A 17,302-nucleotide genomic window follows, 5' to 3' on the forward strand; every position below is an offset into this window, starting at 1 on the left:
GTCATTGGAAACTTGCGAGAAAATTGCGTGTGTATGCCTGCTTTGTGTACGAATCCGCAAGCAGCGACAAAATCAGCGACAAACGTGACGCGCTTCTTGCTGAAATATGCCAGAGCGACGGAACAACCTCGTGTCTGTTCTAATGAACAGACTCATTCATGAGAAGAAAAGTAAAGTGCGGTTCGTATCCGCAGCGATTTTGGGCATCAGTACGATAACGACAATACTTCGCTACCTACTGTTCAGTGCCAACCGGCTAATAGTTTTCTTCAGTGTAAAAAAAAAAGACTAAAGAAATACATAAAACCCCTTCTTCAAATGTTCCCACGCCGCCTGGCATTCATCTCTACCAATTCAAGTCTCTGCAAGGATGGGAAAACTTTCGCCTCAACTCTTCGGAGTTTCCTAGTGGCAAAGGCTGCACGGGCTACAGCAGCCAACCCGGATGCGTGGTGGTGGCGCAGGAGGAAGTGCACATACCTCTGGGACGTACCGTGAACCGGGACCAGTCGGAGCCCAGCTCGTTGCGCGCCGTGCACGTGTAGCGGCCGTAGTCGCCGGAGTCCACCCTCTCGACGACCAGCGTGGACCTCCAGCGCACCACGTCCTCCTGCTCGCTACGCACCAGACGTCGCAGGTCGCTGCCATCCAGCGGGGCCTTGCCGAATGTCCAAAGGAACGCCGGCCCCGGCGCCCCGTGCGCGGAGCACGACAGCTCCAGCGGCCGACCCAGCTCTGCGGCCAGCGTGGTCTCGCGGGCCTGCAGCATGGCTGCCTTGACTGCGCCACGGGAGTAAGCATTGCGCGATCAGGCAGACTGACCGCGAACCATATAAAAATGGTCTCTATACTTTTTGTGGACTTCTTATAAACTCTGTTGCCCTCCTATAGATGTTCACTTCTGCCTGTTCTTTGCCTATAGTCCGTCTACAGAAAAAGTCTGCTAAAAGTGTGTGGCCATAAATCCACAGGTTGTCTATAGTAGAATGCCTTGAACGATCACTGGATGTGATATCTGGATATTTGTTTAGACTACTCTTTCTTTCTGACAGTCACTTTTCCCAAAGCTAGCCTTTAAAAGCACTATGAGGACTGTTCGAAGTTAGCCTGTATTATAAGTAGATTACAGCACTCTAACGGCAGAGACTCCCTTCAGTGAAAATCAAATTTTTATAAGCTATAAAATTCAGAAATTAAAATACACGTTTCACCATTACTGGCCGTTCCAGCACGCAGATTGTCGTGCATCAATACAGCTTTTTTTTTTTTTGCGGATCACTAGGTTACAACGCCGTTAACGTCCGAAAGGAATCTCAGAGTTTCGGTCTCGAGTTTACAAGTTCGAATCAAGCGGCGGGAAAATATTTAAATGCTATTTTATCAGCAAGAGATACGTCTTTCCCGCCGAAGAAACAACAAACCGGAAAGAGCCCCAGAATCTAATTTTACTATAAGAACAAATATTGAATGGACTTGTCTTCAGTGTCTTTTTAACGCATTGACGTGTCTTATAGTTACGATTTGGGGCACATAGAGGCTTGCTTGGACACAAAATCGCATAATAACCACGTATATACAATAATAAATATATAAATTGGTTGTTGGGGAAAGGAAATAGCGCAGTATCTGTCTCACGCCTCGGCGGACACCTTAACCGCGCCGTAAGGGCAGGGATAAATGAGGGACTGAGAGAAGAAAGGAAGGAAGAGGTGCCGTAGTGGAGGGCTCCGGAATAAGTTCGACCACCTGGGGATCTTTAACGTGCACTTACATCGCACAGCACACGGGCGCATTTGCGTTTCACCTCCATCGAAACGCGGCCGCCGCGATCGGGTTCGAACCCCACGTATATCACGCCTGTTTGCTATGCCTACTCGTAGGCGTGATTTTTCTTCTTGCTTGAGATTTCTAAGATGGACTCGAAATGTCACATAATTTTCCACATCAACTGAAGAAGAACGACAGTTTTGGCGAGTTCGTAACAACTCATGATAGTTCAACGGCGCAAACAGGAGAGAATACTCTGTCCTGTTTGCTTCTGCTGTTGAGCGATCATGTATTTTCGACATAAGCTGTTGCATGTGTTCTCAAGCCGTGGCAATAAGCTCTGATCAAGGTACAGCCCCGTCAAAAGTATACAGCCCAAGGGGGTTTGCTTAAAAGCCTGCAGCGTGCCTCTTATCGCATGCTCAGCGACCGTAATCTCTGGAAAGAGAAAGGCTTCGCATCCTCAACCCTCCCAAGCTTTGGTTTGCTAGATGTGCTAGGCAGCCGCGATAAACAGCTTAGAAGCAAACCCCTTGGGCTGTATATATACTTTTGACGAGGGCTGTACATGTGATAGGTGATGCGGTGCGTTCAAACGGTGTCCGGATGTCCGCTGCTGGCATTTTTTTTTTCGGCGATCGATCACAAATGATCACTTGCCCTTTTTACTCTCTTACCGCGTTTCCTTGTCCAGTCCTCGTGCTAAAAGCGTTTTTATCGTGCGGCACTTACTCGCACAGCTACAAACTTCTCTGGACTGCCTTCAAGCTGCAAACAGGCGCAGTGCTCCTTGTGGCGGGAGTTCCCGGATTATTCTCATTGCTTTGCCCGAATCACTCTTCACGTTCCTAAATCGAATAATAATGCGATGTTAGTACAGCTGCTAAATTTTTCGAATATTTTTGATCTCTTCATTTGCGTACTATACGTCCATTTAGCAAAACAAATTAGCGCTGACCAGAGTGGATCTGAGTTCGTGCGAGTCCGACTGCAATTGATTCTAGCCCCATGTACGTCCAGCGGAACAGAATGATGCTGTGCACATCTAAAGGGCAACTCGGGTATTTTTCGTACCTCGACGGATTTTACTGACACTTTCAGAGTAAGCTCTTTGCCCTTTTCTGGCCATTTGTGGAAATTTCGCAGCCAGGCGACGCCTTGTTGCCACGGAAATGAATTGGAAAAAGGTAGTAGTGTCGAAGGTAGTAGGAAGAAGGTAGTGTTCTTCATGTAGTGTGTGCAGTGATAAAGAACACTGACTCATGTGCAGCCCTGTTTTCAACGCGGAAAGGTGTGTTTCTACTCGCTTCCCTAAAGAGGGTAGTAGCACCACACGCTTCATTTCAAGACCTCGTTGATCTGCAGGGGCACCACTCGTACAGAAAGGAGTTTTCCCACCATCGTATTAAATTTCTTCGATACTGCGACCCGGCTTTCAGATGGTGACAGCAGGAGCTGACATTTGTGGGGATTGTGCGCATGCCGACGTACACATGCCAGGTCACAGATCTACGCCGAAAATTGCCGATTTTAATTAATATATAAATGTCGCTACGGTGCAGCAATTCGGCATAAAATTTGCAGCTAACAGCCTAAACCTCTAGTCTAGCGAGTCAAAGTGCTCGAGATAAGTTTTGGGACAGTATCCGTAACGTCACAGTTTGGCCAAAAATCTTGGTTTCTATGGTTTAGAAATACTTCTACTTGGTATTTTGAAAATGTTTTTTTTGTACCATAGACAGGGGACCCTAAAGAATGTGACGTGATTATCAACTCAGTATGTTAAAAAATAAACACCGGAGGTGCAAAGTTAGAGCCAGCACAAGAGTCCGAGGCTGAGCGAATCTTAGCGAAAAAAAAAGCTGGTTGTCTTTTTGGCACCTCTTCGCCCGGCTGTAGCTCCTACCGATTGCCTCAGTAGTACCTGAGCCTCAGCCACCCCCTGACTGTAACTGTTCTTCCACGCCCATTCTGATAAAATTTTCCTGCTTAGAGGCCACACCGAACCTCTATCAGGGCGCATCGGGCGTGAAAGATCAGCATTTAAAAGTGCGCATAGAATATGAAGGAAACGACAAAGAACGAAAACCGCATGCGCTCACACTTGACGACGAGCCGCGCGGCGCGGGAGACCTGGCTGCCGAGTCCGTTGTGGGCGACGCACTCGAAGAGGCCCTCGTCGCCCCGCGTCACGTTGAGTACCGTGAGGAATGCTCGGCCCCGCTCCAGGAGCAGCCGCGCGCGCCGCCGCAGGTCGAAGCCCGGCCGCCGCCAGCCGACCACGTCGTCGGTCAGGGGGTCCGCGTCGGCGGCGCACGCGAGCGATGCGTTCTCGCCGGCGCCGGCAAGCACCTGCTCGGTGATCTTGGTGATGGTGGCGGGGTCTGCGACACACTCGGCCTCAAAAGAGGGCGCTTGGTGCATGGCAACGCGAAAGCGCAGCATCTGAGATCCTCGCAGTTACCAGGTTACACGTGGGGTTTGCGTGATATGTACCACTGAAATATACATCTATAGGTTTGACTGAGCCAGAAAACAGAGTATTGGCACATTTGGTTTGGCTTTATAGGATTAAAGTTCCAAATCATCTCAGGTTATGACGGGCACCGTAGTGGAGGGCCCCGGATAATTTCGACCGCCTGTGGTTCTTAACGTTCACTGACATCTCAAGTACACGAGCCTCTAACATTTTGACTGCATCAAAATGCAACCGCCGCTGCCGGTATCGAACCCGAGATTTGCATCTACTGTGCGGTGTCACTGCACATTAAAGAGCCCCAGGTGGATGAAATTATCCGGTGCCCTCTACTACGGCGTTCCTTTTAGCCCGAGTCGCTTTAGGACGTTAATCCTGTATAGCCAAACGTGCCATAATCCTGTTTGCTGATCCATTCAAACCTATACGCATTCTTCATTAGGAAAGAAACCGATGTTCTTTAGTGTGGGAATGGAAGGGCGAACGCCGCGTTCGGTTACCGGCAATCATACTTGCTTCTTCAAATCGTTCATCCTGGTTGTCAGTGCATACATGTAACACTCAATAAGAATAAAATTAAGCTTAGCGCTCGTGTGAACATTTTGACCTTCACATCTCTTGCTGTGCCTGCCCTAATAAGGTGTTTCGAGATCGAACCCCATGAAAATGGGCGCAGGACCAGATGGAGACGTCTACGGGACAGCGTCAAACTCTCAGAAGTTAAATTCAGTCCGTAAGCCCATTGATGCTTAGTTAACTTCCCTGTCCGGTTCTGCGTCTTTTTGTTTGGCGTTAATATTTGTAGCATTGCTTCCCACGCATACGACTGTCCGACGTACCCGACAGGTTATCTTGCGAAAAGCCAAGTCAGACTGTCTTAAAAGCTGCCTTACAGCGCTCTCAGCGATTCAAAGTGGTGAAAGAAAAAAAAAAAAGACGGCAAACTCAGGTCATTCACTTGTGTCACGATGTCAGTTTTCTTGATCTGTATTAATAACGTATTATAAGGGTATAGTAGTGATCTCAGATACCCCTCGTTGAACCCGAAAACTGCGAAAATAATTTTCAGGAACACTGCACGATATTGCCTGTAGCAGGTCTTCAAACATGAGGTCGAAATTTTGCGCACTGTCTAATTTTCTAGCCTCTGAATTCTAAGCGCGAAACGAAAAGCGAAGAGCGGCACTTTCCATGAAAGGTCCGTAAGTTTGCTGACTCGTGTTTGACTAAGCGATTACGCTTAGAAATTGCATGATTGCGCAAGTATCATTTATTTATACAGCGTAAATGGCCCCTTTAAGAGCTGTGGAAGCACTTTGTTATATGTGTTTTACGCCACTGTAATCTTTCTGTTTATTATTCAGAGCGAGTTTTCACTATCTTCGTTTCCATTTTTGTGCCAGAGCCCTTACGGCATATACAGGGGCGGTACTTTTCGGCTTAAAAAAAATGATGGAAGTAAGCCGAACTAAATTTTAGAGAATCGGTTTTAGCCGAGAAAGGTCCCTATCCGGGATGTATACACCATCGCTAGGTAGCCAAATACTAGCAGTTACACTCAGTCAAAGAAGACAACTGACGAAGTATGAGAGCCAGGTGGTGTTGAAACACTTTTACTGTCAACGCTTGCAGTCCGGGGCAGCGGACGCCAGGGGAGTGGAGGGACGGCTCGCCGTGTGAATAACTAGAGCAGTTGTGTGTTTTGAATTAGTGCTCCTCTTTTTTAGACGCCCCTGAAGACTGGGAGGCTTACACTCGTAGCCATCACCATCTGTTAGCGTACCGCTGTTAACTATCACCGACCGCCTAAGGCAGATACTTGAGGAAGAAGGTTTTTGCACTGAATGTAAATACACGGGGCACAGTGCATAAGCGCCACGAAAAGGAGTCGCATTGTAGCTACCACGATAGTTAACGGCAGTTCCATCGTTGTAGTCAACAAGCTGACCATGTGATGCCCCGCAATCTCGCTCAACCTAGAACAACTACCCGGCGGCAATTTGCAAAAATTAAACTTTCAGAAATCAACTCCTATTTTGGATTTTTACCTAACAGTTCCATCATTGAATTTGCGCTGCTTTCTTTACTGTCGATAGTATTTCTATCTGCAAGCAGAAATTAAGTGCTTTTGCAGTAATTAACGACAATTTTTCTGTGAATTACTGGCAAATCGAATGTTCAGGTTGACAAAAACGTCAAGTTAAACACTAAGTGCCTCTTGAAGAAACAGAATTCCCACATTTGTTAAAATTCGTCCATAGGAAATAATGTTTGACAAAAAAACAACAACGAAAACTGCGTTCTCAAATAAACACCGAAAAAATACGCCGAATTTAATAATAATAAAAAATAGAGAACCCCTAGTTTTGTACGGCGACGGACAAAACAGATGAATAAGAGTGCAAACAAAACATACACCTTTATTACCATTACTTCGCTCTTGCCGGTAGCGGGGCACGGGAGAAATACTTCCAGGGCGCAGTTCTCTGGCATGCTTGAAACTGTAGGTACTGGCACAAGAAAATACAGATATATTTGGGAATTTGTTGCTCTTCGGGAAAAGGTATTTAATATGTCTGTGCAGAGAGGTGAAACAAGTTAATGACGATATTCTCAACGGCGTCGCTTTAGGGGACCCGGTGCATTGGCTATACCTCCCAAAGTCCGTTCAGATCTGAATGGACAGAGAAATTCCTTGCCAGGAGAGTACGTACTTATCACTGCACTAGCAATAGCTTGTGAAAGACACGGACGCAGACGCAGAATCCAACACGAACGCTGCTCCGACATTGTGATCAACCAGTGAAGGAGACAGATTAGGCGTGCCCTCAGGGCCAGAAATGGCCCTTAAGCAGGGCCGCCGTAGCGGCTTAACTAACTCGAATCCTGAAATAAGGACTCAAACGACGAGGTTCATACACAACTTAATGAACATTTTCAACAACGTACGCATACCCCACATACGAGAGCAGAATCGATGCGCATCAAGTGATCCTGAGTAGCTGCTTCTCCTGCTGTCCACCGACGTTGGGTGGAGCACACCTACCAGGAGAAATCGGCAGGGAATAGGCAGCGAACAGCTGTTAAGGTGTCATCGGCTTTGCTAAAGACAACTCGTGCGTACAGCTGCGGAGATTTGGCGGTGGGGTTGTGAATGGCTTTTCAAGACAAGCAGCGCCTCTGGGGTGAGATGAAGGCACGCTCGCTCGCTTGTTCAGTCGCCTTTCGTCGAAAGGTGTTCACAAACTCCCGGCAGCAATATCGGGAATCAGCGCAAGCGTACAGTCGGCGTCACACTTGTGCAGAGCGAACGAGCGTCGCACTTATTTGCAAATAAAGCGAAGCGCAGCCGCAGCCGCCACGTTTTTATGGGAGCACTTCGCCGTAGCTAGGGCCACAGAGACAGTATCCACGTGGAAACGACGAGCATGCTACCTGATAACCGCCAATATCTGACAAATTTATTTTTTTTTTGCAACGTGCTGAAAACTGCTCTGGCAGACTACACAAGTTTGACGCAGACTCTACTCCTAGCATACTGAACTTAAAATCACCCTGCAAAACAGACGTGAACTGAAAGTTCAGGCGCACACTCACACAACGGTAACTTCTAATAACCTTTCTGACAACTTCCAACAAGGGTTTAGACAGCAGTTTAAAAAACCAACAGGCGATGTTGTAAGTTAGCGTTCTGTGTGTCTTAACTCTCAGTGAACGTCCGTTCTGCGGCGAGATTTTAAGTGCAGTTCGCTGCACCCGCAACGCGTCTAATGTTTTGCACTCGTAAAGTACTCACAGCGCACTTTGAGAACGAGCGCCGCCCTGGCGGCTCCCACGCTGTTCCTGGCTTCGCACTCGTAGTGTCCGCTGTCCTCCTTCAGCGCGCGCCCGATGACGAGCGCCGAGGCGCGGTGGAAAACCCTACGCGTCTCCCGCCACGATTCCTCTGGCAGCGGAGCGCCCTCCTTGGTCCACGAGTAGCTTATCTTCGAAGGGTAAGCCTTCGCGGACAAGTTCAGCACGACGCTGTCGCCTTGCTTGACCTCGTGTTTTGGGGCGGCCGGGTGCAGGAACAGTGGCTTGTCTGGGAAAACCAAAAGCACAGGCCAGCTCTTAGACCTCGCCTGCAAACGCCATCGGCATGTAAAATTATCGCCATTTTTTAGCACCAGCGATGCGAAAGATGGGCAGCCAAAGTGGATTCTCGAGATCGGCGCCCACACATGCCAACTGCTTCGGCACCCGGCCACCACAAAAACGGCCCGACGCCGTCGCGCATCGTCCGAGATGCTAGACATTTAGCAGTCTTAAGCGCAGACCTATCGCAGTGTTAGTGCTCTGTCGCATTTGGCCAAAGTATATAAAGCTTATTGAAACTGTTCGGTGTCCAGACTTGGTCGATAGGAATGATTAGCCAGCGCAGACAGAATAATACTGCGTGTTGATATCACGAGGCTCTGCTAATGAACGTGGACATAGGTGTTGTAATACCCTTCAATGCCATTTTATTTCGACTGATGTTTTCGCCTCATTCTGAAAGCCCTTTCCGAACAGTGTCTTTGTTCCGCTTAGTGGTTCGTACTGGTTTAATGGTGGCACCTCTTCTCCATGTAGATACATGTCTACACAATGAAAGGCCATCTCCAAGGCGTGGTGTCGAGTGTGCCCCTTAACTGTCAACTTTCTCCCGTACACTTCAAAGCTGTAACAATTCCGTCCAAAGGACCTTGTTTTCACGGTGTATCCTATCGAATTTCCCCAAAAGCGAGTATCAAACACTATAGGAGCAGCTTGTGTTTGCTCGGCCGCAGTAAATGCGAGTTCGTTAAACTTGGAGCCCAAGAAATCAATCCACTGCCAAGTATTCTAGAAAAGAAGGCTACTACAACACGAAGTACACAGAGCTCATGATTTCCTGTTCTCGTCGCAAGCTGTTACTGTCGATACAATTTCTTGCAAATGGTGCCGCGTACGTGGGCCAATTCACGTGTTCTCTACTTACAGCAGAAAGGGGCATACATACTGAGGACACGCCCACATAATGTGCCGAAATTTATGCACACGCAGGCAGGACAGCCTATTTTACACCAGTGCTGACAAAAGACACCGCAGTAATAAAAGCTCGCTGCCATGACACTACATCAGGCGTCAATGTCCCCCTTTTCAATTCCTAGCAATTCAAGATCGCAGCGGAAGCTTTGCAGAAAGATTGGACCGACAGTTGTGGTTTATAAAGCGTAAGCATGTAAATGAACGACTCGAGTGCCAAGGCTGTCTCTGGAAATAAGCATTGAAACGACGAGGTATAACGCTGTATATTGATGAAGTCTTTTTTTTTCTTTTTTTTTGCAGATAACTTCCGCGAAGAGTTTTAGAGAGTGATGTTTTTCAGGGGTCACTTCTGGAAGACGATGTTTTTTCAAATGATGCAGAAACTATTCTGAGACTAAGAACAAAAACGAGCGAAAAGCTCCCGGTTCGTGCCCCTGAGTACAACAGGCTGTTCACGAAGTGCAAGAGCTTCAGCTAGGTGTGGCAAACAAGAAGGTGCTCTTGTGCCTAGAGAGTGAATTTGTCGTAAGGAAGCTAGGCCCGGCTCGGCGCTAGGGTTTTCAGTGCTGGTGTCGCACGGAGGCCGGAATAACGCGGCTGCAGCGCCGCCACGCATGGACGCGAGGGAGCCCATGCTGTATTCGTTGCCAAGCAGTGTCCTCGCGTCCCTGCCTCGACACCCACTGCAGCCGCGTCGTTGCGGCGGCAGTGAGAAGCAGGCTGGCCGGCACCCTTTTATTGTTGCGGCGAAGGGCCCTTACGTCGCACGCGCAGCGCCAGGCTCCCGCTGGCGGCCGGCTGCACCTGGTTGGAGGCCAGGCAGGTGAACGTGGCGCCGTCGTCCGCGGCCGTCACGTTGAGGCGCAGCCGGCTGCGCGTCGCCTTGCCGCCGTGCTGCGCCGCCACGCGGCTCTGGTGCTGGCCGGAAAGGGAGCGCCCGTCGCGCTCCCAGCGGATGCTGCTCTCCGGGTTCGAGCTGCCGGACTCGCACGTCAGAACCACCTGTGCGAGCAATGCCATGCACGGTCAGGGTTCCCGCGCTCGCTATACTACCCAGGTGGGCCTTCCGAAATAAAAAACACCAGACGTTTTATGCTGATCATTTCTTTTGAAAGACGGGAGCGTGAATTACAATTCGCAAGGATCGAATGACGCAATCTGACGAAATTGAGCCGACCAAGAAGCCGGTAGAATGCAGGGCGCACATTCGAAAGCGTCCATCCTCCGGGCCACCTGGCCTGTTAACACTCTCGCTGGATATCTCGTGCCACGAAGGAGTTTTCAGTGGAAACATGCGGCTATGCAGTCGCAATTTAACGCGTAATAGGCCCTCTATGCAGATACCTCTAGTAACGCCTTGGTCAAGGATTTTTTTTTTTTGGGGACCCATCAGGGAAGAGCTAACTCTAGTTTTCTGGCAAGTGCGACAAAGCTTGACGGAGTAAGTTCTCCCGAAAACTGAAAAAGAGAAAACGCGACGTCCAAAGTTGGGTGTTGCTTAGTTGCCACATTTCGTGTGCGGTCATCAGCGTTTATAGAGGAGAGATGACTAACGATGCAGGTAGAAGGATGGCGTGATATGGTCTCTGCTTACCGTGGCGTGCATGTGGTCAGCAGATTAAAACTGGCCCTCTCACTTGCACTGTCTGCCCCATGCCAACTTAGGAAAAGGCGTGCAAATTGCTTGTACAGCCATATCCGGACCCCGTACTATCAATTACTGAATAGGACAATCGCCACTAGCATGTCACTGTAATCAACAGCGGGTTGAAGTATATGCCTGGCAGAGCAGCTTTTGGTGCTTTTTCAACTAATCGTGTTTAAAAGTTCCGTTACATAGTCATGCATATATATAGTGGACTTTATTATTACAGAGTATCTAACACTGAGTACCACTACCCACATAGCGCGGAAACGCTGCAGCAGTGCTACTCTGCCAACAAGGTTATGTCAGTCAAACATTAAAACATTGTTCTTTATGTTCTTTTTTCTTAAATCTTCTGAAATGTTGCAAACAAACGTAGGAATAACCTTTCCATAACTTTAATTAAACATTTAACCAACATAACTGCAACTTTCTCTAAAATGGTAAAGTAATTACGTTGTAAGATCATGAAGCTTGCTAATTGTGAAGGTACAGAACTTAATCAACACTGTGCATAATAACAACAATGACGGCGACTTATATAGCCATTATTGAAGGGTGTCTCATGAGTGACAGTGGTGAATGTGTAATAAGCAAAGTTTTCTAACAAAATAATGACACTGTGCATTCAATCTGTGGCAGGCACAACCTAAGAGATTTATTTCGATGTGCTGGTAGTTGAAGAATATCTTTACTGTAAGAACAGTGGGATGAGTTCGGGAGCACAATGCTTGAAATTTATTGATTATGCTGTATTATAGTTATGACTTAAATGTCATATTAACATTTAAAGCAGAATATTAGAAAAATTCTTAAAACGTATAAGGCTATTTGCCGGCTTCAACACTATAACAGCACCTTCAACACTGCACAAGCACTATGCGCACTCTGAATTATAAACTGAGGTTTGTGATAGAAAAAATATAACGTTACTTGCTAATTTTGAGCATTAAAATTAGATTTCAGAGTCACATGTAAGGTTACTGCAGCTTACATAGCAGTTTTGTAACACAACTTTAATGTTCAACGCTACTCGGGTAGATTACGTATACAACTTTCTTCTTTCCTTTCTTTCTTCTTTTCAGTAGTCTCTCGCTTATGGCCACCTTGTGACCCAGGATGAAGTTGACGAATTAATTTCCGTGACACTGAATATACAGACTGAACACATCTGTAAAATAAAAGAAACCGGAATTTCTTACCGTGTCGCCTTCCTTCGGAGTTTGAGGAACCACCGTGATCGAGACAACTTTTGGAGGAACTGCAAAAAAAAAACCCAGGATGTGCCATTATTACTCGCATTCTAGTACCGCACGAGCCAGCTGAGAAACGCGGCCGCCATTGCTCTTTGGGGCTAACAGAATGAAGAAAAGAAAATAGCAGAATATTTACCTATCTCTCCGACGAAGAAATGACAGTGCTCAATCGCAGATCCCCTAAATGTCGTCCGAGACGGCTAACAGAAAACACCGTCGGCATTCAGCAGCAACCCTGGTGGTCACAATGGGCGAATGGGCGACACATCTTAGAAGCCAGCTGACTCACCCTTACATTCAGATCTCGCAAACCACCACTCCTTATTTTTTCTTCGATCTGGTTGACATTCAGTTTCTGTTTGCTTTTCTCTGGCGGCCGCCTCTACCGTGGTTACTTTCCAGCTCCCACGTGCATTTTAAAACTTGCCGGCCATCGACGCATTCGCAGCAGTTTTTAGATGTGTGCACACGATAACACTTATTTATAGCGTAGCACTGAAGGGCCAAATGAGCCAAGAGAGGCAAAAGCAAAGAGTCCGTGAGGTGCTGTTGCGGGCTAGTTGGTGTAAAATGACAAAAAACACTTTTAAAAGAGTTGCTTACACAATACAGTTGTCTTCACGGACGTGGTGAGGGGCTCCGTGGTGGCCGAATTGGAGGCCTTGCAGTGAAACGTTGCCTGGTTGTCGTCGGGCTGGGCCATGATTTCCAACACGCTTGACACTCCACTTCCTGTGACCGTAGACAGCGATGAGTACTGAAAGAAAAAAAGAAGGGCGGGACAATAAACCACAGCTTGGGCCGGAAGTCGAGCCAAAATCTACACGGGTTCTTTAACTCGCGCTCAACGCTGCACCTATTCTAGCTTTGCATTTGCTTTCAACGGAAAGGCAGTTAGCTTGTTGTTGAGCGGTTGCTAACACGCTGCAGTGCGAAATCATCAGGGTGTGCTCAAGAGGAAAAAGTACCTATCGCAGAAATGCAAGAAAAAACCTGGACAAAACAGGGTCTGCTTTAAATGGGGCGTAGTTGAGCACGGAGGATATCAAGGAATACACTTCCAGCGCCCACTCATAAATCCACCTGGATCGCCATCTAGGTGCTATCGTGGACATATGCTAAAGCCTAACTGCGGGCTTCAGAGCGGCAAGCTTGAGAGGTCGGAACTTGAGTAGCTGAGTAGCGAACGCTTTTCCAGGTTTGCGGGAGAGTGATGGCGTTGTTACCTCCTTGGTGCCCTTGTACCACTTGACCGATGGCAGCGGGTTTCCCCCGATTGAGACGCACTTGATGCGCTGTATCGAGTTGGCCACAATAGGGGTGCCTTCGTCGTAGCCGATTATCACAGGCGCGCGGGGCGGATCTGCAACGCAACGGGTACGTGGCTGAGACTGGAGTGCGCTTCACTTCTTCAGGAGTGAAAATGCAACAACGAAGAAACAAGGCCAATAGTCCACTCTTTCAAAGCACAGGACAAACAAACACCGAATAGTAGGCAACAAATACGTAATTACTGCGTAACTTAGGTGTCTATGGAATGATGAAAAAAAAAAGCGCATGACCTAATGCTTGACAGTTTTTTTATGCTTTTAGTCAGACGACTGCTGTCACCTTTTGTGCTCGCACCTAGATAATTCGCCTCCTGCGCGGAGTTTCTTTATGCAGCAATTAACAAAGCCCTTATCGAGACCGCATTTGCGTACTTGGTAATTTTGGCGCAGAGTAAGTAAACTGTAGGCCGAAATTTTTTAGAGCGCAGCTCTTAAACGCCCGTTCGTGGGTTGAGCCGCGTCGCCGCCTTCAGTTTAACTGAGCCAAGCCATAAATAAATAACAATAAACATTGCCGCGACTAGGATTCGAGCCTGCGGCGCCGCGAACAAATCAGCTTCGCTGGCCACTTCACGAGAGCACTAGGATATAAATAAATACGCTAGCTGAAGTACGGCGCTTTGTCGTGTGTTATCTGTCTGCCCTCGTCTTTTTTGTGCGCCGGGAATCATTTCGTATGTGTAACCAACTCACCCACCAGTTCGTCCTGAGCATACTAGGCTGTCGCCGCAGCCGATCACGCCCCGCGTTCAATTGTTGCTGTTAGCCTATCAAAGGATGACGCATAGCCACACTGGGGGATCGGCCAAAAATCGGGTGGCTATTAAGTTGTACTCAGGTAATAAAAAAGAAAAGCACGCGGGAAATCGAAACTCTTATCCCTTTTCTGTTCATGAGGAAGAATCCTCCGGTGTTGCGTTCCCGTGTTCAATTGCAACATACTCTCGCGCTGTGCACTGCACACCGTCGTCGTCGTCGTGTTCAACTAATACTGCTATTGGACAAATATACATATTCTCGCGCTTTATGCATTGCACATCGTGGTCTTCATCAACTAATGCTATTATTGAACTAATATCGTCGCCAAACCTGCAGACGACCCAGCAAAGCCAAACAGTTAGCTCACAGAGCCTGAGACACCGACAGAGCTGCGCTGAAATTCGAATTGGGGAGAATCTTGAACATCCTTTGAATTTTTTGGACATTCATTGTAGACGTCCGCCAGGTGGGGCGGCCTGCTTGCCCGACGTCTGTATTAAACTTGGAAGGATATTTTGCGGTGCTGTCTCCATTGCGAGTTCTGTTTAGTGCTAGGTCGCAGGTTCATTTAGGGGCTCTTTTGACGACACTGCAGTAGACATGGACTTTACAGACGAGTGCAATGAACATAACGCTTTCAAAACCTTGCGCAAGGGCAATAGAAGGCACAGGAAAATACCCGCTTGGCGTTTGTTAGCATGACAGTACTGCATTTGATCATCCTTCTCGTTAGTATACGTTGCACCAACGTAATATATCTCAAAATTAGCGATACACGCGGGTAATTCTTTCGCAGCTAAGCTGGAGCCTTGAAAAAAAACCCGGCTCAAAGAATCTCTGTGTTGGATACACTGAGCTCGCTCTGACGAGTCCAAAGAAGGCCTTAACTGGTATACATGCGTCCGTGTGCAGATTCTTCTCATTCGAAAAGGTCAGCTTCTACTCACGCAGCAATGTCACACCGAAATACGGGCCAGCTAACCCGCAGACAAAACTTGCAGATGTGGTGACCATTAAGTGGCGTCTGAGACCTATCCCGCGTGATTGACTGAGAAGTCGGGCAGTAGCTCTGTTGTTGTTGTTGGTTGGTTGGTTGGCCTCAAATAAAGCTGGCACATATCCACTACGGGTGAGTGGCCAAGACACTGGCTGTTAATTGCTGGAAACAGGAACGTTTTGACAATGAAAGGAGCAGTAATAGTTTATGGGCTGACAGACTGGGAGACGCAAAGACAGGGGTCCTGTTAACTTAGAGATCGGAGACGGGACAATGGCTTAATGTGCATAATTGTATACAATGCCTGTAATGTTTCAATTTCGTACTGACTGCGAGCGGGAAAACAAGATTAGGATGGGAGTTGCTGCATTTCTTGATGAAAATTGTGCACAGCAGAGCGCACACTCCTGTCGCTTCGTCCAAGCAACGAAGCGCCAATGGGAAGAACAACCGCACAACCGCAAAGGGCACAGGCAAACCCAGCAGGTGAAACGTAATTTGCAAAGGGCACCTCCTCAAATGAGAAAGGCGGCGGCAGAACAGCAGGCAGCGATCGATTGTCTCAGGTTAGGCACAAAAAGGGCACAACGGAGAAACCACCAGGCCAGATCTGTGAAGGTAGAAATTTAGAAGGGGAACCCGACAACGCAAACGCGTGAAAGAGACCTCTGCTGTTGGTCTCATGGTTAAAGCGGATGAAACTTTGTCCTCATTCGTTGCAAGCACATTCACTGCAACCAATTCCTTCGAATTAAAAACGGAAAGGATCGAAAGAAAATGGAGCCTGAAATAAAATAAAATGCAACTTTTTTTTGCCTTGTGCGTTTTATTCCTGCCCACATGTGCATGCATGAAGCATCAGAATACAACCATCAGCGAGGAGGAGGTGAAACTAATTGAAAATCCGGTGATGTTAAAATTCATCAGCACGGGGGAGTAACGAAATTCAAGTCGGAGCGAGCAATGCATGGGCCTTAGTGGCTCTCGAGATAGACGCGGATAGATGTGGAGTCTACTGGAGGTGGAACGGAGTCTTACATATGACTTTGACTGTCACCGTTTGGACGACTGTTGCTTGCAACTTCTGGTTTTCTGCAATGCAGGTGAAAGACTTGACGTCGGGGTCCTGCAAAAGAGGGGCAGTGTATAAAGGTACCTGCGCGGTAAGAACAGTGTACAGTACAAAAACGAATATATGCTTGCTCCGCCGTTTCAGCATTACCTGTGTGCTTACTACCTTGTCTCTGTGTACTAGTTTGAGCTAATACTGTGGCTTTAAAGGGCAGCTGCATAGGTTTTGAGAAATCGAGGCGCTTAAAATGGCCGAATGTGTGAAACTTGCAGGTAAGTCATACGAAGTCCTTTTGGGCTAGCATTTGAAATGGTGGCGTAATCGCCGGTTAAAATCGCGACGGCCTTCATGCTTCTCCGCAGCGCACAACGCCAAGTGGGAAGGGAGGGTGGGGCGCATGATGACGTCATCGAAGGTATGGGTACATTTCCAACCTCTAAACCCCTGCTTTGAAGGAAAAAAAAAACCAACACCACCGAAGGTAAAGCCCGCCGAGCATTGTTTGGCAGCATCTAACGAGGCACAGCAGGGTGTGGCTGACGGAAGCGGTAATTTGAAATCATACCTTCCGTGACGTCACACCGAAATTCCCCTCACTTGAATTGTGCTTTGAGGAGAAGCGCAAAATTCAATCGTCGATTACGGCACTAATTTAATTGCTAGAGCAAAAGCGCTTGGCATGCTTTACCTACAGCCTATATAGATTTGAATCCTTGAATATTGCGAAATTCTAAAAAAAAAAGGTGCAGTTGCCCTTCAAAGATTGGGAGTCATGCAGGGAATAAATCTGCGTGCATTTCTTGAACGAAGCCAATCCACTGCGACACATGGCGATGCAAACGAAATAAGAGAGAGCGATAACAAGAGGCGCCAAGCGTATTCTGTTAGCACAACGCCTAGCGAGCAAGACGAGGCGGATTAGCCGTGACCTCTGGCCTTGAAGAGCG

General features: G+C 47.7%; 1 protein-coding gene across 1 annotated transcript in view; it reads right to left on the reverse strand.

The window, feature by feature from the left end:
• The window catches only part of LOC144136308 (nephrin-like), a 38,532-nt gene that overhangs the window by 8,403 nt on the left and 12,827 nt on the right, over window positions 1-17,302 (reverse strand). Inside the window, exons 9-16 of the mRNA XM_077668551.1 lie at window positions 16,322-16,409; window positions 13,423-13,559; window positions 12,800-12,953; window positions 12,143-12,201; window positions 10,057-10,297; window positions 8,040-8,327; window positions 3,870-4,151; window positions 481-780 (exon numbers count right to left, since the gene is read on the reverse strand). Of these exons, the coding sequence (XP_077524677.1) occupies window positions 481-780; window positions 3,870-4,151; window positions 8,040-8,327; window positions 10,057-10,297; window positions 12,143-12,201; window positions 12,800-12,953; window positions 13,423-13,559; window positions 16,322-16,409 (1,549 nt within the window). The remainder of the gene's footprint in view (window positions 1-480; window positions 781-3,869; window positions 4,152-8,039; window positions 8,328-10,056; window positions 10,298-12,142; window positions 12,202-12,799; window positions 12,954-13,422; window positions 13,560-16,321; window positions 16,410-17,302) is intronic.

This window comes from Amblyomma americanum, chromosome 6, assembly GCF_052857255.1.
Source record: "Amblyomma americanum isolate KBUSLIRL-KWMA chromosome 6, ASM5285725v1, whole genome shotgun sequence".
NCBI lineage: Eukaryota > Metazoa > Arthropoda > Arachnida > Ixodida > Ixodidae > Amblyomma > Amblyomma americanum.